General features: G+C 53.8%; 3 protein-coding genes across 5 annotated transcripts; 1 reads left to right on the plus strand and 2 right to left on the minus strand.

The window, feature by feature from the left end:
* Positions 1-1801: 1801 nt before the first annotated feature.
* Positions 1802-6009, plus strand: Thtpa (thiamine triphosphatase). The gene is made up of 2 exons (XM_021181736.2): positions 1802-3030; positions 4416-6009. The coding sequence occupies exons 1-2, from the start codon at positions 2484-2486 to the stop codon at positions 4532-4534; spliced, it is 666 nt and encodes a 221-aa protein (XP_021037395.1). The 5' UTR covers positions 1802-2483; the 3' UTR covers positions 4535-6009.
* Ap1g2 (adaptor related protein complex 1 subunit gamma 2) lies at positions 5859-13795 on the minus strand. 3 transcript variants are annotated; one of them, XM_029468865.1, is made up of 23 exons: positions 13710-13785; positions 13127-13331; positions 12934-12999; positions 12514-12638; positions 12236-12377; positions 12029-12125; positions 11778-11854; positions 11559-11654; positions 11004-11084; positions 10600-10698; positions 10393-10448; positions 10125-10238; positions 9830-9970; positions 9696-9750; positions 9499-9621; positions 8782-8871; positions 8579-8706; positions 8256-8360; positions 7844-7970; positions 7612-7762; positions 6899-7062; positions 6273-6371; positions 5870-6193 (listed from the first exon to the last, which is right to left on the minus strand). In XM_029468865.1, exons 2-23 carry the CDS (start codon positions 13328-13330, stop codon positions 6092-6094), a joined length of 2442 nt encoding a protein of 813 aa, XP_029324725.1. In that variant the 5' UTR covers position 13331; positions 13710-13785; the 3' UTR covers positions 5870-6091. The 3 variants fall into 3 exon arrangements, with proteins under 3 accessions (XP_021037394.1, XP_029324725.1, XP_029324726.1); XM_021181735.1 differs by lacking the exon at positions 12934-12999 and having other exon boundaries at positions 5859-6193; positions 13710-13795; XM_029468866.1 differs by lacking the exons at positions 11778-11854; positions 12934-12999 and having other exon boundaries at positions 13710-13795.
* A 232-nt stretch (positions 13796-14027) lies between these two features.
* Positions 14028-24109, minus strand: Jph4 (junctophilin 4). The gene is made up of 6 exons (XM_021182130.1): positions 23171-24109; positions 22080-22629; positions 20595-21366; positions 17293-17411; positions 16499-17031; positions 14028-15615 (listed from the first exon to the last, which is right to left on the minus strand). Exons 2-6 carry the CDS (start codon positions 22456-22458, stop codon positions 15532-15534), a joined length of 1887 nt encoding a protein of 628 aa, XP_021037789.1. The 5' UTR covers positions 22459-22629; positions 23171-24109; the 3' UTR covers positions 14028-15531.
* Positions 24110-24540: the final 431 nt, after the last annotated feature.

Here is a 24540-nt window from a genome sequence, read left to right on the forward strand (position 1 = left end):
GTTTCATAGTGTTTCTCTCAGTGTTGCTGTGTTCTTAACTCAGTGTTGGGAAGGGAGATGGGAGGCTTTGGTCCCTTCTCCTTAACAGCTCATCAGTGTTTTCTATTCTAAATTTTAAGATTCTGAAGCGAAGCTGCGCGTGGTGGCGCACACCTTTGATCTAGCACTTGGGAGGCAGAGGCAGGTGGGTCTCTGAGTTTGAGGCCAACCTGGTCTACAGAGCGAGTTCTAGGACAACCAGAGCTACACAGAGAAACCCTGTCTTAGGGGAAAAAAATGATTGTAAAGCGGAGTATACAGGACTTTATTTTATGTAGAGGAAAATAAGGTTTCCCAGCTCAAGACTGCATGGCTGATAAGTAATAGTCCCATGATGCAAACCCTCAGTGGTCTGACTCCAGAGCCCAAGCTTGCTGCCGTGGCATATTTTCTTATGAAACCAATATTTTGAGTTTCTACCATGTAACAGTAAAGTTTGTAACTGGTTCTTCAATCCTCATATAACTGAAGCGGGAGAGGGTGGTTGTAGCATGGTCAGGAGCAAGTGGGTCTACAAAAGAGGACGGGTGAGGTTTGGGCTAATGTTCCCTCCCCACTCAGATCCTTGGCTTTACTTTTCAGTCTTGTTGAAGCACTGGTATTTTCTGTGTTCTATAAGATCCAACCCATAGACCAGAAGCAGGAGTTTGTTTAATGCCTTCCTAAGCTCAAAATGCCATGTCTGTAAGCGCCAAGTTCCCATAATGCTCCCTGCTTGTCTCACTCTTGGCCCAGGAGGGGCTGGAAGTCAGTCTGCAGCTCAGGCTCTCCGCAAGCTGTCACCTCTTGCCTCAGCTTCCCCGATGGTGGGAAACCACGTGTACAGCACCCTGCCTGTCTGCTGCTCGTTCTCCCAACAACGCCACCTCCGCGACTGTTGAACTGAGTCTGCCACTCACTCATGGCTTTTTAGCCCGCCACTCAATTGCACTTCAAGCCATCGTCAGCTTAGATATTGGCTAGGTGCTGTAGCTAGTTTCTGGGCCTTTACCCAGGTGGTTATTCCCACTTACGTCTCCAGAAATCCCACCATATTCATTCACTCATTCATTCATTCATTCTCGCTCTCATACATTCGCATGTACCAGTATTTTGTCTGTAGTACAGTACAGGAGGATGCCAGAAGAGGGCATAAGAACCCCCCCCCCCCCAACTGGAGTTAAAGAGGTTGCCACCTGCGCTTTAAGAGGTGGGAAGGTAATCCCAGCTCCGTAAGCACAGCAAGTGTACTTAAGTGCTGAGCATCCATCACTCCAGCTGTCCCATTACATCTCTAATTCACATTCAAAACCTCACTTCCTCCATTGATACAAAGTTTCCCATTCATCCTCTCTAAAATCCCAGGATAGAGGTAAGGGCATGGCAGCTCACACAGGTAACCCAGCACTCACTCGAAGAGGAATCAGGAGTTCCAGGCCAAATTGGGTTACATGAGATCCTTGTGTCAAAACAACAAGAAGCAACATAAGACAAAACAACTATAAAAAATATTCCAAGTGACCACTGAATTACTCCACTCACCTCCCTAACCATTACAACTCCCCACTTAGTGGGGAGCCATAGCTTGTGTTTTATCAGTCGCATTCACTGTCTACACTAGAAGGGGTTGGGAACTACTCTTCCCGTTCGCCACCCCACAAAGCCTTCCTGTAGAGCTTGAGGTAGAGTCCCGCTGGCTGACACTAATTCTGATCACCTTAGTGCTCGGTGGGCAGGAAAGGTGAGGTGGCCCTTTGGAACTACATCTCCCATCATGCACCAGGCCCAGGATGCCAGGCTCACGCTAAGGCTCGAGATCTTGGCCGATGCCTGGGCTCCAGGAAAGATACAGGATGAACAGCGGGCAAGAGGAAGCTCTCGTTTCTCTTGCCTACCGGGTTGGGTCGCACGTAACCTAACAGACCTCTCAGGCCTAGCCTGTCATCGGCACCGCCACACCGGTCTAATATGGCCGCTAGTGCTGGGACCGGACTCGCGCGTAAAAAGCCTGGACTAAGGTCCAGAGCCGGAGACCGCTCCCGGCATTCCTCGCGGGTGTAGCGTGGGCACCCTTCCCCCACTTCCGGGTCCCGGGAGAAGGAGACCCTGGGGTCTTGAAGAGTGTCTCGAGGTTCCGCTGTTTGGTGCTAGGCGAAGAATGGTAGATCATCCTGGGCAGTGAATCACTGGCCTTGGGTAGCAAGGTGTAGCGAGAAGATAGGTCATCAGCATCACGGCCTGTTTGCTAGGGAGCCTTTTGGGTTATCAGTAGTAGGATTTAACTGGAGACTTGTCACCATTGTTGCAGCCCGCAGAGACCTCCAAGTAGAGCCTTGTGTCCCTGGAGCAGAGCTCTGGGACAGTGTATATGCATCTTAAATTCATCCAGGACTAGTGGGTCTTTGCTGACTAGTCCTCACCTTGAGCTCGCAGTGAATACCTGGCAAACAGGGTTGCAGGTTAATATGGCCCAAGTCTTGATTGAAGTGGAGCGAAAGTTCGCTCCAGAGCCTGACACGGAGGAAAGGCTGCAGGAGTTGGGGGCCACCCTGGAGCACCGGGTCACCTTCCGAGACACATACTATGATACCTCTGAGTTAAGCCTTATGCTGTCTGACCACTGGCTGCGACAACGAGAAGGTAGTGGATGGGAGCTCAAATGTCCTGGAGTAACAGGTGTCTCAGGACCTCACAATGAGTATGTGGAAGTCACATCGGAAGCTGCGATTGTGGCCCAGCTCTTTGAACTGCTCGGGTCTGGGGAGCAGAAGCCTGCAGGCGTGGCTGCTGTCCTGGGCCCGCTGAAGCTGCAGGAGGTAGCTAGTTTTCTAACTACGCGAAGCTCCTGGAAGCTGGCCTTATCTGGAGCCCATGGACAGGAGCCTCTGCTCACAGTAGACTTGGATTCAACGGACTTCGGCTATGCTGTGGGTGAGGTAGAGGCCATGGTGCACGAGAAGGCTGAAGTCCCGGCTGCCCTAGAGAAGATCAACAGCGTCAGTAGCATGCTTGGTGAGGGAGACAGGCAGGCCTTTGTGTGTGAAGCATGGTGGGTGAGGGAGGTAGGTCCTTCTATGCTCAGCAGCATGGTGGGTGAGGAAGACAGGCCCTTTGGGCTGTCCTTTTTTCTCACTTAACCTCACTGCAGGTCCTTACTGAGCCATAGAGGACTGGAGGGTGAAAATCATTTTTGTAAGGGAAATTGTTTTTTTTTTGTTTGTTTGTTTTTGTTTGTTTGTTTTTTCTAGTCAGGGTTTCTCTGTGTAGCCCTGGCTGTCCTGGAACTCACTCTTGTAGACCTTGAATTCAGAAACCCACCTGCCTCTGCCTCCCAAGTGCTGGGATTAAAGGCATGCGCCACCATTGCCCGACTGTTTTTGTTTTTTTGTAAAGATTTTCTTGAAAATCTAATTTATTTACACTTCGATAAAAATCCTTTCCTATTCTTTAGTAGCTAATTTGGATTTTATTTTTCCCGGTTCCCAATCTTCATCCTGGTTATCACTTAATTCTCCTAGTTCTATTTATTAGGTCTCTGCTCTGATCCTTCCCACAAACTTCTCTCTTCTCTTTCAACTTCCTACATGGTTATTATTCTCTTGGCTCTTCCTGTGGTCTTCTATGTAGCCCAGGAAAGGCCTTAAGCTTGTGGTATTACAGGTGTAGGTAGCCACACCCCGTCGTCCATGCTTTTGGCTGAGCATGACACTGGTATGGGGGGGCGGGGGCAGTGGTGAACTCTGTCAGATGTTTCTGTTTCCATGCCTAGTTCTGAAATAGCTCATCTGCACACTTCTGAGATTGTGCAGTGCACTGAGCCTGACAGCCCTGGAGGGCTGAGCCTCCTTGGAGACCACCCGTGGAGTTTCCCTGCTGTGGGTCAGCAGGCTGCTGTCCATTAGCAACAAGGCATGCATGCATCAGGCCACCGTTAGAGTTGAGGTTCTGTGAACGCCACGCACCACTCCACAGCCCCTGCTTTCCTCTGTTTCCCATAGCACTTGGTTATCTTCTGTACTCCACTGCCTGTGCTCCATTACCAAGCTAATGAGCTTTGGCTTGCCTAGATGGGCTTGAATCTTGATTGGGAGAAAGCGGTAATAAATGAAGTGAGTTGGCTCCCCTGTCTCCGTGGCACAGGATGCTTCTCTACCATTTCTCATTGCTGAAGGAGAGGCGCTTGGGTGGCTTTCCAGTCACACAACCCGAGTGGGTTTTTGCAGGGAGGGTCTCACTTCTGCAGGGAATGGGTGGGTTGGAGAAACTGCCCTGATGGCCTCTGGATTCTTAGTACTGCTTTGCAAACTTTGGAGTCCTGGCTGGGTAAGCAGGGAACAGAACCGAAGCATGTCCGAGGGCTCCACCTGCTTCTCTCCTCATTGTCCTCTTGCCCGCAGGAGTGCCAGCACAGGAGAAGGCACCTGCCAAGCTCATGGTATACCTACAGCGCTTCAGGCCTCTGGACTATCAGCGCCTGCTAGAAGCAGCTGAGGCCACAGGGGACTCAGCATCCTGACAACAGCGTTCACTTTCTAAAAGGGAAGGTAACTCTGAAGTGGCCATTCACATCCAGACCCACGGTGCCCCTTTCCCTCACAACGGAGCCACTTTCCCCTCCAGCTCTGTCTGGTCTTTCGCCCACTCTGAGCTATCCTTCCTGGAGCCCTCCCTGGCTGCTTCCCTCATCCGTCAGATGCAATCTGTGGGCCGCCCCTCTCCCCTGGCCGCTAAGCAGCCTCCATTGATTTCCGCTCGTGTTTATAGGATTTCCACTTAGCCGTGATCAGTAGTTAAGTACAGGAAAATCCCTTGCCACCCCCCCTCCCTTGGTCGATGCCATTGATTCTGCCAGAGGCTCTGAAGCCGCCTTACAGCTGAGTTAGAGATGAGGGGAAACAGCAGGGATTTCCCTGCCCTGGGGTGTAGGGAAGAGCAAGAAGGTGGGGAAAAGGTTAGGAACTCCTTAAGGGATCTAGAAACTCCGGGCCTGCCGCTGTGCCGGGAGGGTAGAGTGCCCTGTGTGGCAGTTTAGAGAGAACCTTTGCTCTCCAACCCAGAGAGGGGTAGAAAGAAAATGATCATTGTTGAGACAGGTTCCTAGGGTTCCAGGAAGTCATACTTCCTGTGGAGAAGGCACCACCCTTGCTCTTACACATTTTTTTTCTCTCAACTAGGTCAAAACAGGCCTTTCTTCCCTCCTCACGCTTCATAGACTTTTATTTGTTGGGGAGGAAGCAGGCTCTCTATATTGCCGTGACAAATATAGGGTCCGAGTGCCACCTGCTGGTGGCCCTCAGGGCTGTGTCCCAAGCTGAGGGTGCAGAAAGATTTGAGAGGAGTTGAGGCAGTTATGAGGCAGGCAAGCTTAGGGAACATCTTAGCAGCCTGGAACTCCACTTGGTTTGAGCTATGCACACCTCTCATCTCACTGCCACTTGGCATCCTAGGACCCTCAGCTGCATGCACCGTGCACACACATTCATCTAACAGTGCAGCCAGGACCCCACTTGTACCGAGTAGCACTTAGAGCCCACTTCAGACAGTAAATCTCTCTCTCCCCAGCAGCCATCAAAACTCCCCTTCTGTGGACAGCTTTATTCAAACACTTTAGGACATACCCTAAAGTAGGGGGCTGATTAGGCCTAGACGGGTTTGGGGTAACCTGTGATCTTTGGGTGACCTTTTAAGAACTCCCTATGGACTGCCCTATGCCTGTGCAGAATGTGTTAGCTTATCATTAAAGTCAGCTGCATCATGGGAAGGGTTACACAGAGAGGAAAGGCTGACAGAATCCAAGCCTGTCAATGAAAACAGAGAATCTCTCAAATTATGCCACTTCGCAGCTAACACCTCCGTTCCCTGAGACTTTATTAAAGGAACACCGGGCAACTACCCTGGGCCCTTAAGACTGTGGTCATCACCCGTTTACAGAGCATTTCTAATTTGTACGCTCACTTTGCTTTTAAATAAAGTTTCCTTGTTACTTCGCCATTTACGTGGGTCTTTATTTCTGTTCCTTGAATAAGACAGCAGGAGCCTGGAGACACCCAGGCCAGACACTGACCACAGTCGGTTACTGCCACGTCTCCACAGGCAAGTTATCCACCTCAAAGATCTCCTGTACTGGCTGGCCAGAGTGGTTGTAGGTGAGGCGCAGCTTAAGTCGCAAAGGTGCCTAAAAACAGGAAAGCAGAGACCAGGGTCAGGTCTCATATTGCTTCCATCCCTCTTACCGGCAGCGTCTGACAACTCACCTTGTTAGGATTGAGGATTCTGAAGACCTGGGTGATGGGAAGATCACCCCGAGCTGGAATTGTGTTCCCACTGGGGGCCTGTAACTGCAGCTGGAAACTCTGAGCATGGGAGATTTGGGCAGAGCATAGTAAGGCCTCTGGTTGGGCTCAGGCAGTCCTCCGTATCCTGTGGCTCCCAAACAGTTTTGGATAACACCCCAATAACACAATCACTCCTTTCCCAGTATACTCTACCTCCCACCCTCCTCCATTTCTTTTTTTTTTTTTTTGGAGACAGGGTTTCTCTGTGTAGCCCTGGCTGTCCTGGCACTCAGTTTGTAGACCAGGCTGGCCCCGAACTCAGAAATCTGCCTGCCTCTGCCTCCCGAGTGCTGGGATTAAAGGCGTGTGCCACCACGCCCGGCTCCCTCCTCCATTTCTTTCTGGCCTCTTCTGAAGTTCCCCGGCTACCTCTGAATGCTATTTTTTTTTTCTTTTATTGAAACAGTGTAGCTCAAATTGGCTTCAAAGTCACTATGTTTACGGCAGGTTGGCCTCAAACAATGAGTCCCCCTGCCTCAGGCTTCTAAGTTCTACAATTACAGGCACCAGCTATCACACCTGGCTAAACCCCATTGTTTTCAAACCTTGGGCACAGCTGCCTGGCAAACGAAGTGGGTAACATCCTCCTTTGAGGAGTTGGTGGTGGTGGCAGTGACCAAGAGCAAAGCAGGGGTTTCCAAGGGCCGCATGAAAGAAAGATCCAGCTGTAGGCCCTCACGCTCAAACACTCTGACACTGGGGATGGGAGCTGGAGAAGGGAGAGAGGCAGCTCAGTGCACAGGCTTAAGATAGAACACCCAGCCACTCAGCCAGTAAAAATGGAGTGAGCCAGCCTTGACCCTGCAGCTGCCCCGGATCTAATGATAAAAGTAGACAAGCTAAGGCTTGGGCTGGCTATCTAGTTGGGGGAAGAGAAACATCGAAATGCAAGATAATCATGGCCGTGATGAACCAAGTTAAACAGGGGAGGGTAGAAAGATGGCATTTAGCTGAAGAGTGAGTAGTATCCGCTAGTAGTAGTCCTTTTGGTGTTGGGTAAAGAACGTGAAATGTTAAGGGGTTGAGGTGGAAGGCTTTGGGGAGTTGAAGAGACCAATAGAGTGGGCAGTGGGAAGTGATAGTGCAGGCTGGAGTGGAAACAAGCCTGCAGACTGGGGTGAGAAGTACAAGTACATTAAAGATGGGACCGCCATGGAACTTTGCATACTGAGATGGGTGTCCCTATCCTTGGCTCAGAGAGAGAAAAGACCCATTCCCACCCCACTTCTAGAATGTTTCTCCCTTAGCTGAGGCCTACCTGGGGGTGGTGGTGCACAGGGAAGGTCGAGGAGATGAATTAAGGTTTCCCCTGGGGAAGGAGCCTGAGGAGGAAGATACTGGGCATGCCCAGAAGAGAGAGGCTCTGAAGTGTCACCCAGGAGATCCAGTAGATCTAAGAGTTTGGTGGCCTGGGAAAAAGGGCAGGAGGTCACAGCAGGGCATGAACACCCTCATAAGTCTTCTCTATCCAGGTCCTCCCACCTCCTCACCTGGGGTTCTGTGGGGGCAGGGGCTGTCACTTCCAAGAGCTGGGCTTCCGTTTGCTTCTCCTTCCCTCCCTCTTTAACGTGGGGGTCACGGCGCTCTACAAGAGGCATCTTTTCTAGGATGGCGGCTCTGAAGGGATGGAACGCAAGGTTTCCTGTGTGAAGCATACGTTCTCACAGAAACATTTGGGAAGAAGACCAAGGACACAGGGCTGTGGCATGCAGGGTCACAAGTGTCGTCCTGGCTTCCTAAGACAGGGCACAGTCGCTAGTCTTCCGACAACAGATGAGGATGGGAAACCAGCTTGCCATCCACTATGGATGGGAGGTGAGTCGTTCCCCCCCCCCCAGAGACTCTGAAGAGCGCCCTGGGAACGGAGAGTCTGAAGTTCTACCTGCAGGCCTCAGGACACACCTCATGTGGTCGTACTTCTGGAAGAGTGTGTTATACTCCACAGCCCGCTGTTGCAGCTCTAAGTCCACACAGCTCCCATAGATGGACACCACCTGGCGGATACGACTGGGCCACCATGTGGCCTGTGAGAGGCAGTGGCGGTTGGCCTGCTCTTCCACTCCAGGATGAGAGGGAAGGGAGAGCCTCACAGAGTAAGGAGACCCCTGATATATGTGGCTCAAAAGCAGATTCCTAAGGCTAGGCGGGGAGAGGGATGCGTGCCTGGGGACTTAGTAGGCCTGGCGGAAGGATGTCTTTCAAGGGGACAGGAGACCCCTTCTTACTTGTTGTCTCCCCGGAGCCGGGTGCTCAGCTTCATGAGGGCTGTGATGGCGTAGCCCCGAGTGGCTGGCAGGGACATATGGGACTGCAGCACCTTTTCCAACAGTGCTAGCACATCCTCTTCTTCCACCTTCAGGTGTGGACAACAGGTCATGTCTGTCCTGGAGAATCCTCCCCAGGGTATCGCTCACTCCTCAGGTCTCACCTGAAAAGGCTCCGTCTCCTCACAGTTACCTTCCAGCAGGAGGTCCCCATACTCGCCAATGCACCAGGCTGCCACCTGAACCAGTGGTTGCTGGATGGGAGATGAGACACTGAGGGGCTGGTTTTGGGGTTGGGGCTGGGGGGTGTGGTCCTCTCTTCTGAACCCTACCATGTCTCTTTACTGCAGGGCAAAGAAGGTTGGGTTGGCAGGGTAGGGAGGGAAATTTAAGTTTGGTAGCAGGCTCCATCTTAGCATTTTTGGCTACTACTGCCCTCTGGTGGGCGAGTACCAGAACTACATGGCTTGACCACATGACAGAGCCCTGAGAGGCTCTCTTAAAAAAAAAAAAACAGGGATGGTTTCTACTTACTCCACTTAAGTTGACAAGGGAGTTATAGATATCTTAGGGTGGCCCCTGTTAGTCCATTGGACACTGAAAGTAATAATATAAATGACTGTATGTGCCAAACTTAATATATCTCATGTGATCTCGAAGACAGCCTGAGAGGTAGGCATTCTAGAAAGTTGAGGACATGGAGCTTAAAGGAAATAAAATTATTTATCTGGAGATGCAGCCTGTAGTCACCAGGGGCAGGACAGAAGCTTAAGTAAAGGGGGGCTTGGTCTTTGGCCATCTTCTGGCAACTCCGCATGTGGGGAAAAGCATTCAAATTTGAGAAGGCTGGTCAGCTGGACCTAGGGAGACAGGAGTGATACCTGGGAGATATCCTCTGCTAAGGCACTGTAGAGGCGGCGCACAGAGTAGGTATGCAGCTCCTCGGCCTCTCCAATCAGCTGGGTCAGGTTGGCCACTGCATCATCCCTCACATGGGCTCCTGCCTGGAGAGGGGTGGATGTGGCCAAGTCAGCGTTCTGCTAACTCCTGCCCAACTCCCTGCCTGGTCCCCTCTTACCGTGGTCAGCACGTGCAGGATGGTGTCTATGTGCCATCGCTTGCTGGGAGCAAACCTAGGGGACATGGCTCATCAGTGCTGTCACTGCCCCTCCCCAGGCCGCAGCCTCTGACTCGAAGCCATTTGTCACTTACCTCTCGGCAGCCAACAGAATGCCTGAGGCACAATCAGCCCGAAGATCAGGGGGGCAGGACTCTAGAAAGGCCTGCAGCTCCTGCATCATGGCTCGTACATTGGAGCTGTTCACCAGAGCCAGGCTCAGCTCCAGGGCCCGCCTGGTGAGAGAGAGGCATCCCTGCAGATGACTCCTCGGTTTCCAAGCTCCTTTTCCTCTAGTTCTTACGCCAGATGCTCTGAGCTGGTTTGAGTTTCGGCCACCAGGCACTGTGTCCTCTGCCCTGTCCCCTTCTCCCTTCTCCCTCTGCCTACCTGCTAAGGGAGGCGTCCGTTTCCTGTAGACACTCCACCACAGTGGACCGGTGACGTTGTACAGCACTGTGGTCAGACTGCACCAGCTGCAGCAATGATGTCAGAGCCACATACCTGGTCAGGGGAAGAGAGGCCATATCACACGGGGTCATCTGCCTTGATACCCTGTGTTGCCCCCCCCCCCCAGTATACCTAAGAGGTTGGTGGGTCAGAAGGGAGGAATGCCCAGGTGTCTAGTGGTACAATCTAGCCAGATCCTGGCTGTTACCTAATATTCTTGTCATTGTTGAGCAAGAAACGACCAAGAATGTTAACAGCTAGAACCTATGGGAAGAAGAAGATGGAGACAGTCAGGGAAGAAGCCACTTCTTCAGTGGGATCTCCTCCATGACGGGGGGTTAGGGAAACGCCAGGGACCAGGACCAGCTGAGGAGGTGGGGCCCCAGCAGAAGAGCACATGAGCATGGAACGCTACCCGGAGGCCGACGGCAGAGTGGATGGCCATGATGGTAAGCACTGTTTCCAACAGGACAGCGTTGCCTGCATTTCGGCTGGTGTCTGTGTTGGTGGCGACCTGTGCGGATGGGGGAGATGTTCATCTGTGTAGGACTCTAGTGGTGGCTGGAAGGAGACCACTGTGCTCTGTTTATCTTCCAGTCCCTCACAAAGCTCCCTGAACCCCAGAACCCCACTAGATGTTAGGGACTGCCTACACACCAGGGCAGCAGCACAATGACAGACTATAGCTGTCCTTCATGGAATTCAGGGGGGGGGGGCAGAAAGGAAATTACATGGCCTCTGTGTGGCAAATGGTCATGTGAGGAATGTCCAGGGCTGATGGAGCCTAAGAAACCACCAGGCCTAAGGTGTGCCTCCTACCTGGGCCAGCAAGTCGTTCATGGTCTCGCTACTTTCTTCATGGTTCCGTCCCAGGATCCGAAGTAGGCGGAGTATCTGGACCTGAAAGAGATTGGAGCAGAGTGGTTCATAGGGTAGGGTCATGGGTCCGAGGTAAAAAGACCTAACATTGTAGACAACACTGCAATGGGTCTGACACCCTTTTACCTCTACAGGTCCCTTGGATGGGAGGAGGTCAGAGTTACATAGAGTCAGGGGAGTTTAGAACAGGAGGGTTTTTCTCTCTGTAGCTGTGGCTGTGCTGGAACTCACTCTGTAGACCAGGTCTCTGCCTCACATAATTCACCTGCCTCTGCCACCATGCCGGGCTTTGGAATAGGCTTTTTTATATGGCTACCAAACTGGACTTTCTTGTAGCCACCCTTCATTTCCCCAGTCTTAGGATGACCAGAGCAATCCTGAGTTCGCTCCCTTCTTACAAGGACTGGGCCAAAATGGGAAGTGACCACTGGCCATGGTCGTCTTCCTGGGAAGCCTTCTTTGTTCTGGGAACACAGCAAGTAAGGCTCTGCCCACCTGCAAGAAGGGGTCGCTGACTCCAGAGATGCTGTGCTCCGTGGAGTATCCTGTAGTCACCAGAGTCCGGAGGATCTGTACCAGCTGCGGCACTACCTGGAAGAAGGGCGCATCCAGCTTTGTCTGGGCTCTCCCTGTCTCTTCTCAACCATCAGCCCCAATTGCGCGCCCACCATCCACCTCTGCCTGCCCCACGGCCCCGCCCCTTCGCTAGCCCACCTTGCGAAAGTGCCTGAGGGCTGCAGGGTTTCTTTCACAGAGCTCCGTGATCAGCGTGACTGTGCCCAGCTGGATGCCTGGGGTCAGGGTGGGGCAGTGAATGGTGGGCCAGGCCATGGGACGCTCTACTACACGTGTGTTTGTATGTGTGCACCGCCCTTAGCCGACGAGCTGGGTTTCCTGATTTGCTTTTCATTTCATCTATTCATAGCCAGACCGGAAGTGGACAGCGGACATCCCTGGGCCCTTACCATGATGACGCTCACGAAGCAGTTTGGTACAAGGTGGGAGGAAGATGCCGGAGAGCTCAGGGTCCTTCCGGATCATGTGCACTGCAGTCAAAATAGCCTGCAGAAGTCAAGGGCCTCAGAAAGGGCCACCAAGTTAGAGTCCACACCTCTTCCACATGGTGGCCAGACCGGGAACAAGTTCTGGAGAGGTAACCGTCCACACCTCACCTTCTTCCGCACATAGGGGCTGGGCTGCAGAAGCAGCTTTTCCACCTCCGGGGCTAGGTCCCGGCACATCTCAGCAGAGCCCATGGTACTCAGAGTACACAGGGCCAGGCCTTGAACTGGCTGGTTCCCTTGGCTCAGGTCACTGTAAGGTTGGAAGGATGGTCAGTCAAGTCTGAGAAAACCAGTTTGTTGCAGTACTGATAGCAGGCAGCCCGCTGGAATTTTGCAGTTCCCCCTCTCCCAGCACCCTGATTTCAAGTGCCCCAGAACCATCTCACTTCTTGATGCTGTTGGTAATGAGCAGATGGGAATCGTGCCTCTCATCCAATAGAAGCATGGCCCCAAGGTAGCCCACCCTCTTGTCTGTGAATCTGGGGGAGGCGATCAGTTTCAGGCACTCCATCTATAGGGAAGGAGGCAGACCAGGAGGGCAGTGTGAAACCACAGGGCACTAACTTCCGGGCTACAACCTCCTTTAGGCCAGATTAACTTGTGAGGGATCATATTTCATCACTCTCTCTGTAACCAGAGGCTTAAAGTGTGGATCCAGATGACAGCAGGCAGGTTTCAGGGACCTGTGTAGGAGTGTAGGCTGGAAAGGGGATGGGGAGGTGCTGAACGGGGCTGGCAAGAAATCACTAGTAGGGTGATAAAAGGTTCAAAAACGAAAGGATTTAGCTGGGTAGGGCGGGGCATGCCTGAAAATCCCTACACTGAAACGGAGGCAGGGTTTTCTCGAGTTCCCAGTCCGGGCTATAGAGAACCTGTTTCGAAACAAAAAAAAAAAAAAAACTGGAGAAAACAAAACAAAACAACCCACAGCCTGGGTACAAACACAAAGGGGCGCACTGGCCATCTTTCTCAAATTTTGTAGCCATCCCAGGCCAGTACCTGTCCAAAGTGGGCGGGGTAGCCCAACATATGGACGTAGAGCAGTTTGGCCAGCTGGCGATGCCTCTGCAGGGGATCCCCATCGCGGAAGGAGGCCCGAATTTGGGCGCACTCCTTCTGGATCACCTCCCGTTCCTGGGCCTGCGTCTTGGCCCCGCGAATCTCTTCGATTAGGTCCTGAAGTCTCAACGAATGCACCACCATCCTGGGGACAGAGCCCGGGAGTTGAAAAGACTTTATTTCAACACGTTCTAGCCAGTTGGACAGAATTGCCTTGTGCCAAGATCTCGAAGGGATTGCGTCCCACCGCCGCCCTAAAACTGTGCCCACTTTTACCTCCCACATGTACCCGGGGGCCACCCTCCCGCCTCGCAAGGACATCCCCACTACGCATGCGTCCTTGCTCCACCCTGTGGCTGTTTCTACTGAGCCTGCGCTACAGACCAGTCAATTTCTCGCTCTCCTTCCCGGGCCAGTTTCTCCTCTTTAGTTTTCCTTCTGGTTCTCTGTGCTATTCCCTTCGCGAGATTTCTTGCCCCCATTCCCACTTCAGAAGGCACTAGTTTCCCAGTCCCAAGCTCACCTGGCTTCGGTGTCAACTTTGCTCCTCTACCCCCCACCCAGCACTTCCTGGTATGGGACAGAGCTGGGGTTGGTGCTCGGTTCGGGCCCTTCCCTCTTCCCCGCCTCTATCACGGGACCCCGCCCCTCTAGGGCCTCCCTGCTGAGGCGTCTTGACATTTCTGACCTCTGGCCTGTCTCTGGCACTTTGGTAAAGAAGTCTAGAATTGTACCCAGGATTGTGGCTCCCCGAGGGGCCTCACTTTTCATCCACCCCACCAGGTGGCACTCAGAGAGCTTGAGTCAGAAGCCATCGCACCCCAAAGGAGATGACAGTCCCCCCCTTTTTGGAACTTTTTTATTAATATACTTTTTTTGTTAAATTTCTTTGTTATTTTTTTTTTCCTGCAAGACTTGATGTTGGCGGCACTGTTGTATAACTTCAATCCCAAATTCCATGAAATAGAAATCAGAAGTAAAGATTGAGAAGGAAGGAAGGAAGGGAGGGAGGGAGGCAGGAGGAAGGCAGGCCAGGGAGTAGAGGTTGACTAGAAAAATAAGAAGAGTGTGTGTGTGGTGGGCATTCCTGGGCAAGGCCATTCCTTGAGGAAGGGGATTGATTGGCAGGCAGCTTGCCTCTGCCTCATGCAGGGTAGGAAAGTCCCCCGGGGTTCCACAGTCCCCTCTTGTAGAGCTTTCTGTCCCCAGAGGGAAAGTTAGTTCCAGGGATCAGCCATAATCTCAGACAGGCTCTCCCCCCACCTCTTGTCCGGGGTTGACACCCACCTCTGCCCTGCCCGGAAGTGTGGGGCAGCGGCTTCCTCTGATTCCCCGTTAGCTCCCCACCTCGCAGGAGTCTACTTGAGGGGTTAGAAACTAGACCTGTGGCAGCATCTGCTGCCCTTCAGCCCTCAACGTGTGTGCCCCACAACTGCCAGAGCTGAGGAGTGGGGTCCTCGCTTGCTGCAGCGCCTCTAACCCTCTGCAGAAATGTCTTCTTCAGTCCCCTTAAGAATTTAATCAAAGGCCACAAGTGAGTCCAGACCAACCAAATAAATTTTCAGGGGGGCAGAGAAGGGTAGAGAGGTGAGTGGCAGAGTCTGAAGAGGGGCGGGCTTGGTTGCACCAGATGGTTTTTCGTTGCTTTTCACAATGCTCTTGGCTTGGCATGCCATCCTTGGGGGTTGGGAGAGGGACTTGGTTGAGGAGGACAGGAGAGGGAGCACGGGGAGTTTCCTGTTGTTCGCTCCCCTTTTCTCCCTCAGGGAAGATCAAATTAGGCAAGAACTTAGGTAGGTTCTGGGAGGTAAGAGTGGAGGGTACTTTTCCTGCAGCTTTCCCTTGGGGCCAGTGAGCCCCAAGTGGCTCAGGCAATGCCTTGTCTGGCCACCCAATCACTTCTTATGCATTTCCTTTCTCCCCTCCACTCAGATTCCAGGAGATTCCTCAGGACACCAAACCCCCACCCTTAGTGAAGTTTTGATTCAAAGAAAAGGTTGGGGAGGACATGGGGGGGGGGGCAATGGTCTGACTTAGATTTGTGTATCTCAGAGGAGAGAGCAACTCTGAGAGAGAACAGCCCTTCATATGTAAACAATCTAGAGAGAGAAGGGGTCAGGGTGGGAAAGAAAAACCAGGAAGACCAGAGACAGGTCTAGAATAAATGAGACCATCTCAAAGAATAGAGGGAAGGAAGAAGCGAGAGACCAAAAGAAAGGGGCCCCGGAGATAGGAGAGAGGGGAAAACACAAGTGGGTGGAGGAGGAGAGAAGAGAAGGCAGGTCGAAGGTCAGAGTGGGTGCAGAGGCAGGCAGCCAGAACCCGGAGGAAGCCAGGATGTTGCCTCAGGTGAGGAGCTGGGAGAACAGGAAGGCCAAGCTGAGGTCCAGCAAGGCCACAGCTCCCACCACCAGGGGGTTGGCAGCTCCCTAAAGAGACAGAGGGTGAAGTGGAGTCAGTCCCGGAAGGCAAGCATAGGTCCCACCTCCCTGCTCTGGCTTTATCAGCAAAGCCGAAGGGTCCCAGACACCTCCCCACACAGGTGAGAGCAGAGGAACACACCCTTTGTTTCAGGCTCTGAAGGACCTCGCTTCTATGCAGGGCCCTGCCCTCATACTCTGAAGATAGCAGGCAGTGCCTCCACCCACCCACCACCACCACCACCGCTCTCCCCATCCCTCAGCGTATCATGTGGGCAAGGCAGAAGGTGCCTGGCCTTAGCAGCAGACATTGGCAGCAGCAGCCAGTACTGCAGTAAGGCAGAGGGAGGAAGGGGTGAGGGAGGATGTGGTTGCTAGGAGATGGGAGAAGGCCTGGAATCCAATCAGAGCAGAGGGTTCTGGAGGAAAAACTCCACCTCTCTCGATTTTCTGTCTGCACCCCCCCCCCTTTCTCAGGAGAGGGAGGGAGAGTGAGGGTTGGGAGGAACAATTTTTTCCTATTTCTGGGCACCAAAGAGAGAAAGTATGGAGGTGGGGGGTGGAGGTGGAGCAGGAAACTGGGGCTGGAAATGATGTGGAAGGAGAACAGGAAAAAGTGCTCTGATTCTACCATTAATTATTAGTTTGTAACTAGGGCCAGGTTACTTAAGTGTCCGAGGTCTGATTCTTAGCTGTCCTTTGGGAGGGCTAGACGCCAAGGTTCGTTTGAGCTGGAAAGTTATTTTTTTTATAAAGTGGATATGGTCCAAGACCGGCCATGCAGAGAGGAAGCTGGGTGGAAACTGAAGCCCCTCAGGGGAGTATACTGAAGTCTGGAGGGATGCAGGGCAGGCGGGCTTTGGAGAGGACACAAAGGGGAGGGGTATCTCACCGGCTGGGCAGGCCTCTCGGTGGGAGCAGGCTCTTCAACCTCTTCTGTCAGGCACCCAGCATCAGGACCCCTTGAAGACAGGCCCCTCAAAACTGGCGTGGTGACAGGCTCAGACTCTGAGCCTCCTGGGGCCCTCAGTTGGGGCAAGGCCTCTTCGTCTTCCCCCTCCTCCTCTCGAAGACTTCCTGAACTGTCACTGCAGCCTCCGAGAAGTGGGGAACCATCTCTTGGTCCTGGACCCTGCATCCCAGCCTCGTCCTCAGCCTCATAGCCAGCTAGTTCCTCTGCCTGCTCACCAGGACCCCCCCACTCCTCCGGCCAAGCTTTAGGGCTGGAGAAGGGGCCCCAGTTCCCTCCAGGAGGCAGTGGGCTCCGGCAGGCAGGGGCTCGCCAAGGTTGGTGGGAGGAGGCGGGGCTGCTGGGTAGTTCCGGAGAGCCCTCTGAGGGGGTCAGTCCATTTTCGTATACCCCAGGGCTGTCCTCATCCAAAGGCTCTGTGTCAGAACCTCCTGAATCCTGTCTGGGTCTGCGGCCTGGGCGGGAACAGCTAGGAATCAGTGGGGGCCAGGAGCCGGAGAGGCTGCAGCGCTAGGATTAGCACTGTCCAGGGTTCTGGATACGTCCAGCTTGTCTTCACCAGACCTCAAACCTTCCATTACCCTGCCTCATACATCCTTGGTTCCACCCCCAAAGACACCCTCCCCCCTCCAGATCTCCATGCCCCCAACCCCACCCCGTGAGCCTCTCCAGCTCCGCTGGGAACTTGCCCCTCCCACAGGATACCCACACCTCACCTGGGGCCTCTAACATGGGTTGTAGATCCTGGGCTATCAGCTTGGCCATCCGCGCGGCCTCCACAGCCTTCTCCGCGACGCTGCTGGCTGCCACTGCTTTTAGGAGGGCGTCTGCGGCCCTGTTGGGTCCCAGGAACAGGGTCTTGGCCGACCTTCCCCCACATCAATTTACTCATGCTCTGATGTGCCAGCCCCTTACCGGGTCCCACGGCATCACATTTGACTGGTTTGAGCTACCTCTGGGGTCCTCATCCCTCTGCACAAAGCCAGCTGTTGTCATCCTTCAGGGCTGGGTTCTTCACTTAGTCCAGGGCTGTACACTGTCACCCCCCCCCCCCGCTCTCACACTGTTCCACCCTTATGTCCCGTAGTAACACTTCTTCCAGCGGCAGGGCCCGCTCCCCTCCCAACTGTGTGTTCCACTGATGCCCTGCTTCTGTTTACTGAGCAGTTGCTTTCTTGGCAACTCCCTGGCAGCCCTGTTACTGCCTTAGCACCTCTGACTCCTACCAACCCCTCCAACCCGCTGGGGAGTGTCAAACTCCTTCATGTGAGATGCCATCCAGTACCTTATCCTGTTCTAACAGCACCCACCACAACCACCTTCTTCAACCACCCCTTCTTCTGTGTCATCCACTCCCCACTGCAAGCCCTGGTTATTTTATTCCACTTAGACCAGTCTAGATTTCCTGGAAGGAAAAGTTTTCATCTCGCTTTTGTTTGGCTTCTGTTATCACATTCTTCTCCTCTGTTCCTGTCCCTGCCTCCCCCAACTCCAACACATCTCTGAGATCTACAAGTCCCTCTTTCTGAAACTCACATAGACTAGACTGGCTTCAAACGCACTATGTAGCCAAGACTCCTTCTTTTTGCTTCTATTTCCCAAGTGTTGGGGCTAAAGGCGAGCTGCTATGTCCAGCTTAGAGCTGGAATACGAGAAGCTCTCTCTCTCTCTCTCTCTCTCTCTCTCTCTCTCTCTCTCTCTCTCCCTCTCTCCATATGATGCCCTTCCCTACCAGTGCACGCCCTGACACCCAGTGTAGATGTCAGCCCCTCACGTTACACCTGTGTAGAGCCTCAGCCTCCTCCTGTGGCCCGCTTGTTTTCGTAGCCTGCTCCCTATGCTCAGCTCACTTTAAAGGATGCTCATCCTTGCTCCATTACCGTTTCTCAGTTCTCTTTTTCAGATGCTTCCTCAATCCTCCTCCCGTTTCAACACCCTCTGCTATTAGGTGGTTTAGAATCATCCAATTGCTTTTATAATCTAGACTGAAGTCAGGCACAAAGGAGCAGAAACGATCAGATGCATTTGCTATGGTCTGACTGGATTAAGACTCAAGGCTCCTTTTGGGCATGGGCTTTTTTTTTTTTTTTTTTAAATCCATTTAAGAAAGGCAGTTTGTAACTGGTGGTTGGTGAGATCCACTGTAATTTTTGGTGAACTTCCTATTGTATACCGTGGACATATGGACAGCCTTCTTCCTTCATAGCTGGTGTGTTAAGTGCTTTAAAGCTTACATGGCGGGACATCAGATAACCCTGTTGTACTCAGGGTTTTTATAACGTTTATGACTAACCCTGACCTGGAATTGAGCTGGGTTCTGAACTGATCTGAGCTTCACTCTTCGGTTGCACTGAGTTCTGTTGATGGCCACAAAAACCTGTGGCTTTAGACATTGAGGATGTGGATTATTAAGTCTAAGCAGTAGACTTGGTATGTGCTCAGGCATCAGGCTGGACTCAAGCTACCTGGTGGATGCACCTGCTGCTGAGGCTCTGCTGTTTCCATGGCAGCCAACAGCCAATCAGGGTTGCCAAGCCTGTTGCTGGGGAGACCAGCCAGCATCTTCTTCCCACTGCCTGATCTTCTAGTTAGTGAGATCAGTCCCCCCCCCCCCCCCCCCCCAAAAAAAAACCCAGCCTATCTAGCCCAAAACGTTCCATGATGCGCTGATCTCCCTCTGTCCTGGCTTAAGGCCTAGATTCTAGGATCCATACAGCCAGATACAACTACAGACACATTCTCTGGCCCAGTCATCTACTCAGGATTTGACATGTCATACTTAAGCATATTCACACATGGGCACGTATACAACAACTTGCCCATGGTGCAAGTTCTTGATTCATATTTAGGCCTATCCTTGTGCCCTCTAAAGTACCCTCAACCCTCATTACCTCACTCAAGAGCACAATACGTAAACATTCAAATGTGTGAACTCCATAAAGCAAGGGTCCTTGACTCTCATTCCAAACCAATTTTGGCTATTTTTAGATCTGTGCTATCTCACAGAACTATTACGCACTTAAAATGTGGCTGCTCTCAACCAGAAATGATGTAAGTGAAAAAACTACATGCAACATTTTAAAGAATCCAGAAGGAATGCATATTACATTGCTGTTTGAAAGGATAAAAATTTTAGAAATATGGCTTAAATAAAAATATATTATTAAAAATCATTTTACTTGTTACTTAAAAATTTTTCCCCCCTGATACAGGGTTTCTCTGTGTAGCCCTTGCTATCTTGAAAGTAGCCCTGAAGACTAGGCTGGCCTCGAACTCAAGAGATCTGCTTGCCTCTGCCTCCTGAATGGTGGGATTAAAGGCTTGTGCCACGGCGCCCAGCCCCACACCTGTCTAGTAGTCCTTCTGGACTTTACTGCTTTAGCTAACAAGACTCTGATGCGTGGAAATGTAATCTTATTTACTGAAAGACAAATCTTCTTTAGAGGCAAGACTCCTCCCTTCAGATCTGAGTAAAAGAAGCCAGAGCAGGCAAAGTGGGTAGAGAATAGATTTCAGCTGTAAAAACCAGACCTCCTCAAAAGCTAGAAATAGACTACAGCCAAGGCTGAAATAAAGTCAGGCTGGAAACTAGTGAGGAAAGGTCTATAGTGTTTTGTCCAGGATGGAAGCTAGCAGTCTGAGGCCTGAAGGCTGAATGAGCTAAGCAAGAAGACCAGGGAAACCAAGAGGTTTCAGGGCCTGTACAAAGCAGCGTTCACTGTGCCAGTCACCCACCAAGGAATCTATAGGTGCACATATCCACACAATAGACTGTGGCATTGTCTTACTCCCCCCACCCCCGCCCCAACACTCAGTCACCCACGGTTACACCCACACCCATCTATAGCCTCAGTTCTAAACACCCCCAGTCCTAGGGCTACAACTATCTGGACACAGGCCTGCTCATGTTTCCCCAATAAGCTGTAGAGCTTGGGTCTTGGTTCTCTCTTAAGTGTGGTTAGTACCCAGAGGAACCTCTCCTCTCAACCCAAGTTGGATCTGTGCACCAGATGCCCACCTGGCAGCTGCAATTTCCTGGCGCTGGCGGGCAGCACTCACAGCTCGACGGGCACCTTCGACAGCCCTGTCCACTTTCTCCTTGACTTTGCCCCGTCTAAGGGCCAGAGGCAGGAGGCTGCGGACACGTCCCCCGTGTACCAGCCGGTTACGCTTGTACTTGCCCTCCTCACGGGAGCCATCGGGCCGGGTGGTGCGCCCGTATCCGTGGCGTCGGTTGCCCAGCCACTCGCCTTCGTAGCGCAGCCCGTTGGATCTCTGGCTCACTCCATAGCCACTGCGCCGGTCCGCACGCCACTCACCGGCGTACACCTCAGTGGCTGAGCCCTCGATGAGGGCAGGTGGAGCTGGGATTGGGGGCCCGCTGGCCTCGGAGCCCGGGGGTCCTGTACTGCCCACTTCGCTGCTCACCTCGCTGCGTAGAGATCCCCTCTTGCTGCCCAGGGAGCTGCGGCGCCCACCAGCCCGGAGCCCGCTGAGCAGCAGTGAACGGCGGAAGAATCCACCTGCTGCTGGGGTGCGCTTACGAGAAGACGCCCCGTCGGCGTCCCCTGGCCCCGCCAGCACGAAGCCGCCTCGGGAGCCGGAGGCTGGGCTGCCTCCTTCATCTCCTGGTAGGGGTAGGGGTGGAGGCGGCGTCGGGGGGTCGCTGTGGCCGGAGTCCAGGGAGGTGCGGCGGGGTGAGCGCAGAAGCGCCGCCTGGTGGTAGGGTACACTTTGGCGCACCCCGTAGCCGTGGCGTTTCCCGGCTTGCCACTGGCCTTGGTAAGTGCCTGTGGGTGTATAGGAGTGAAAAGTCAGAACATTTCAGTGGGCTCCCAAACCCACTAATTCGTAGCCCCAAAGCCCTTGGAAGCTCAAGTGACAGGTGGAAGCAGGGAGTGTGGAGGTCTGGGAAAGAACAGGCCATGCTTCGTTGGAAGGTGTGAAAGAGCAGATGAAGACAGTTAGAGTAGCATAAACACGTGGATTTTGGCAATGTCAGTGGACTGGGGAAAGGCAGAGAAACGGGCAGGCTGGAGTATATGAAGGACAGGTGGCTCAGAGACCGTGATGCGCAAGCTGACAGGTGGCAGTGTGTAAAAAAGGCACGTGACAGGCAAGCAGGACAGCAGGCTACAAGCTGACTTGAAGATTACAGGTTAAGTGGCGAGGGGTCAGGCAGGTGGAAAGGGCAGGCAGGTTGGAATGAGAGAGAAGCAGGAAGAAAAACTGTCAAATGAGTTTGTTATGAGTATGGTGGTGGTGGTGGTGGTGGGAGAGGCAGGAAGATGGAGGTTGGGGTCCTGAGCTGGGGGATGGTGTGAGGGACGGACGGCAATACTGGGAACAGAAGGCTGGCGCACCGCACGCATATGGCTGGGGAAGGAGGATGGAGGATGGGAATAGCAGGGCGTGGAAGGCGGAAGGCTGGGGAAGCACACGCGCCCCAGGCCGACGGGAGGCGCACGCGGACGGGCGGACAGTAGTGGGCCGGGCCCCGCACCTCCATCCGAGTAGGTCTCGGTGCCGTAGCCGTCCTGGAAGCCGTCCTTCCAGAGCCCGGCGTAGCGCAAGCCGGACACGCTCTCCCATACGCCGCTGCGCCCCTTCAGCCCGCCCAGCCACTCGCCGCGGTAGGTCCAGCGGCTCTTGCGCTCCACGCCCAGCCCTTCGCGCTTGCCCTGCTGCCAGTGGCCCTGGTAACTGTGTCCGCCGGGCCCCGTGAAGACACCCAGCGACTCGAAGCCGTGAGCCCAGCAGCCGCTGTACTCTCCCTGGGCGCCGGGCCCGGTGCACACGCCGTAGCCATGTGCCCGCCCCGCCTCCCAGCCCCCCACGTAGCAGCCCCCGTCGTCAAAGTCGAACTTGCCCCCGGGGGACATGCATGTAGTTGGCGCGGCCTCAGCCCCCCGGCAGCTCAGCGCATCCTGGGGCTGGAGAGCCGGCTGGGGGCCTGGGGGCCGGGCGAGGCTTGGGGGCGGGGGCAGTTAGACCGGGGCTGGGCGGAGGGGCCCCAGCGCGGGCAGGCAGGGCCGGACCCTCATCCTGAGTGGCTGCGGAGAAAGAGGGGTGCAAGTGGAGAGCGAGGCAAGTGGAATGCAAGGTCCCCTTCTTTGCCAGCCGCTCCCCTGCCGGTAGCTTTAGGGCATCAGCACCGCCCTCCAGCCCTCCTCCCATCCCCCCTAGGCAGCATCTTTCAGCAGCTCCCAAGCGTTGAGGGCAAGGGGGCTTTCCCATCCCTCCCAACTTGTAGAGGGCGCCTCTCGGGACTTGGGGTCCCAGCGCTGATCCCGAGTCCTACTTTTCCAACCCAGAACCCCAGAGTGTGGAGTGTGGATGGCAGTTGGAGGTGGGGGACCTGGGAGGGGCCAGGGCAGGGTCTTCCGACACCTGCTTTCCTGGCGATTTGGACCCCTCTGCCTGGATTCTTTGGCTCCGCTAGCAAACCCGGGTGCGGGGGAGGCAAGGGGGTAAAAATGTAGCTAGAAAACCGGCCCCAGGTGGGCCGATGGTAGAATGGGGATGTTGGGGGTGGGGTGGGGGATGAGGGTAGGGATGGGCAGACTGGCGAAAGGGAGGGGACAGGTTACTCACCATGTGTGCTGGGGCTCAGGCTGCCTCCCGGGCGCAGTTTCCATGGCAGGGTCCCTCCACTCACACCTCACCCGGACAAGCCAAGCCCCCTTCCTTTCCGGAGAGACTGCTACAACCCAGAGAAGGAAGGTGGGGGAGCTATGGGAGAGTCCCCTCTCCTCGGTTGAAGGTGCAGGCTAGTGTGGGGGGTGAGGTAGTGGCAGGGTGGAGGGGATGAGAATAAGTGTAGGGGGAAAAAATCTGCCTTGAACGGAGACAGCGAAGAGGAGCTGGGGGCTGGATGGGAAAGGGGAGGGGGCTATCAAGAGGGGGTGTTTTTATTTTTTTCTTCTTATGGTTGGGAGAGGAAAAAAAAAATCAAAATTCCAATTCCATCCCAGCACAAATCAATGTTTGCTCCAAACCCAGCATCAAGGGGGAGGCTGGGCCAGGCAGATTTAAAGGGGCAGAGAGAAGCAGAGAGGAGAGGGTGGGGAGAGAGTCAGTGGCAGTGGGGGTGGTGAGAGGATGCTCAGGCAGAAAAAAAGGGGGTTCGCTACCCCTGAGGTGAGGGAGAAGGCAGGCGGAGAGGAGAATGGAAGGCTCAGAGACCCCCACGGTGGAAAGAAACCCTGGCATGCAGGCAGGGAGTGGAGTGAGGCGGAGGGAGGGGAGGGGAGAGAAGCTAGGGGGAGGAGTCTTAAGATGGGGAGGCAGGGGGAGGCCAGAGCCAGGCGGGGGAGGAGAGATGCTGGGGAGACCGGGAGTGCGAGAGGAATACAAAGAATGAGGTGCAGGGGTGAGAGCTATGGCAGGGGGAGATACACCCGGCATGGGAGATGGCGAGGGAGACCCATTCCAGGACTCTTGAGAGATGGCTAGGGAGAAAAGTCAAGGGTGGAGGGAAGGAGGGGAGCAGAATCAGATAGGGAGAAGAGAGCGAAATAAGGCTTGCGACGACGAGAGGGAGAAAGCTCTGCAGAGAAAGGGCAGGCATGAGAATAGAAATCCCGGCAGGAAGAGCCCACATGGAGACAGGAGGTCCGGAAGTGGTGTTTATGAGGACCCTGGGGAGAGGGATGAACCTGCCAGCTGCTTGGCCGGAAGCCAGGAGGCATTTGAACGTGGATACCTCTGCCCATTAAGCTCAAACTCCTCCACCAGACAGCGCCCACCCTGTCACAGTTTTAGAGGTAGCTTGAGATGGGGCCCTGTCTGGAGACCCCACTAAGCTAATGCACACCATAGTCTGCGGACACCAACAGTTTCTCAAGGATGGGCCCTCTGAAGGGAGTGTTGGTATGTTCATTAAGGGGGCTCAAATTTGAGGAGGCCACCAAGATCTTAGGGCTCTGGAGTCTTCTCTTTCACAACACAGCAAATTACACAAG

This window comes from Mus caroli, chromosome 14 (assembly GCF_900094665.2).
Source record: "Mus caroli chromosome 14, CAROLI_EIJ_v1.1, whole genome shotgun sequence".
Classification (NCBI taxonomy): domain Eukaryota; kingdom Metazoa; phylum Chordata; class Mammalia; order Rodentia; family Muridae; genus Mus; species Mus caroli.

Excerpts from the sequence above, each read along its gene's own strand:
- Thtpa (XM_021181736.2), top strand. The coding sequence starts at position 2,484 with ATGGCCCAAGTCTTGATTGAAGTGGAGCGAAAGTTCGCTCCAGAGCCT. Across the intron at positions 3,031-4,415 it reads CAGCGTCAGTAGCATGCTTG|GAGTGCCAGCACAGGAGAAG; the intron begins GTGAGGGAGACA and ends TCTTGCCCGCAG.
- Ap1g2 (XM_029468865.1), bottom strand. The coding sequence starts at position 13,330 with ATGGTGGTGCATTCGTTGAGACTTCAGGACCTAATCGAAGAGATTCGC. Across the intron at positions 11,085-11,558 it reads TCAGCGACCCCTTCTTGCAG|GTCCAGATACTCCGCCTACT; the intron begins GTGGGCAGAGCC and ends AATCTCTTTCAG. Across the intron at positions 10,449-10,599 it reads ACTCTGCCGTCGGCCTCCGG|GTTCTAGCTGTTAACATTCT; the intron begins GTAGCGTTCCAT and ends TTCTTCCCATAG.
- Jph4 (XM_021182130.1), bottom strand. The coding sequence starts at position 22,458 with ATGTCCCCCGGGGGCAAGTTCGACTTTGACGACGGGGGCTGCTACGTG. Across the intron at positions 17,032-17,292 it reads ACCCATGTTAGAGGCCCCAG|GCCGCAGACCCAGACAGGAT; the intron begins GTGAGGTGTGGG and ends GTTCCCGCCCAG. Across the intron at positions 15,616-16,498 it reads CCGAGAGGCCTGCCCAGCCG|GGAGCTGCCAACCCCCTGGT; the intron begins GTGAGATACCCC and ends CTGTCTCTTTAG.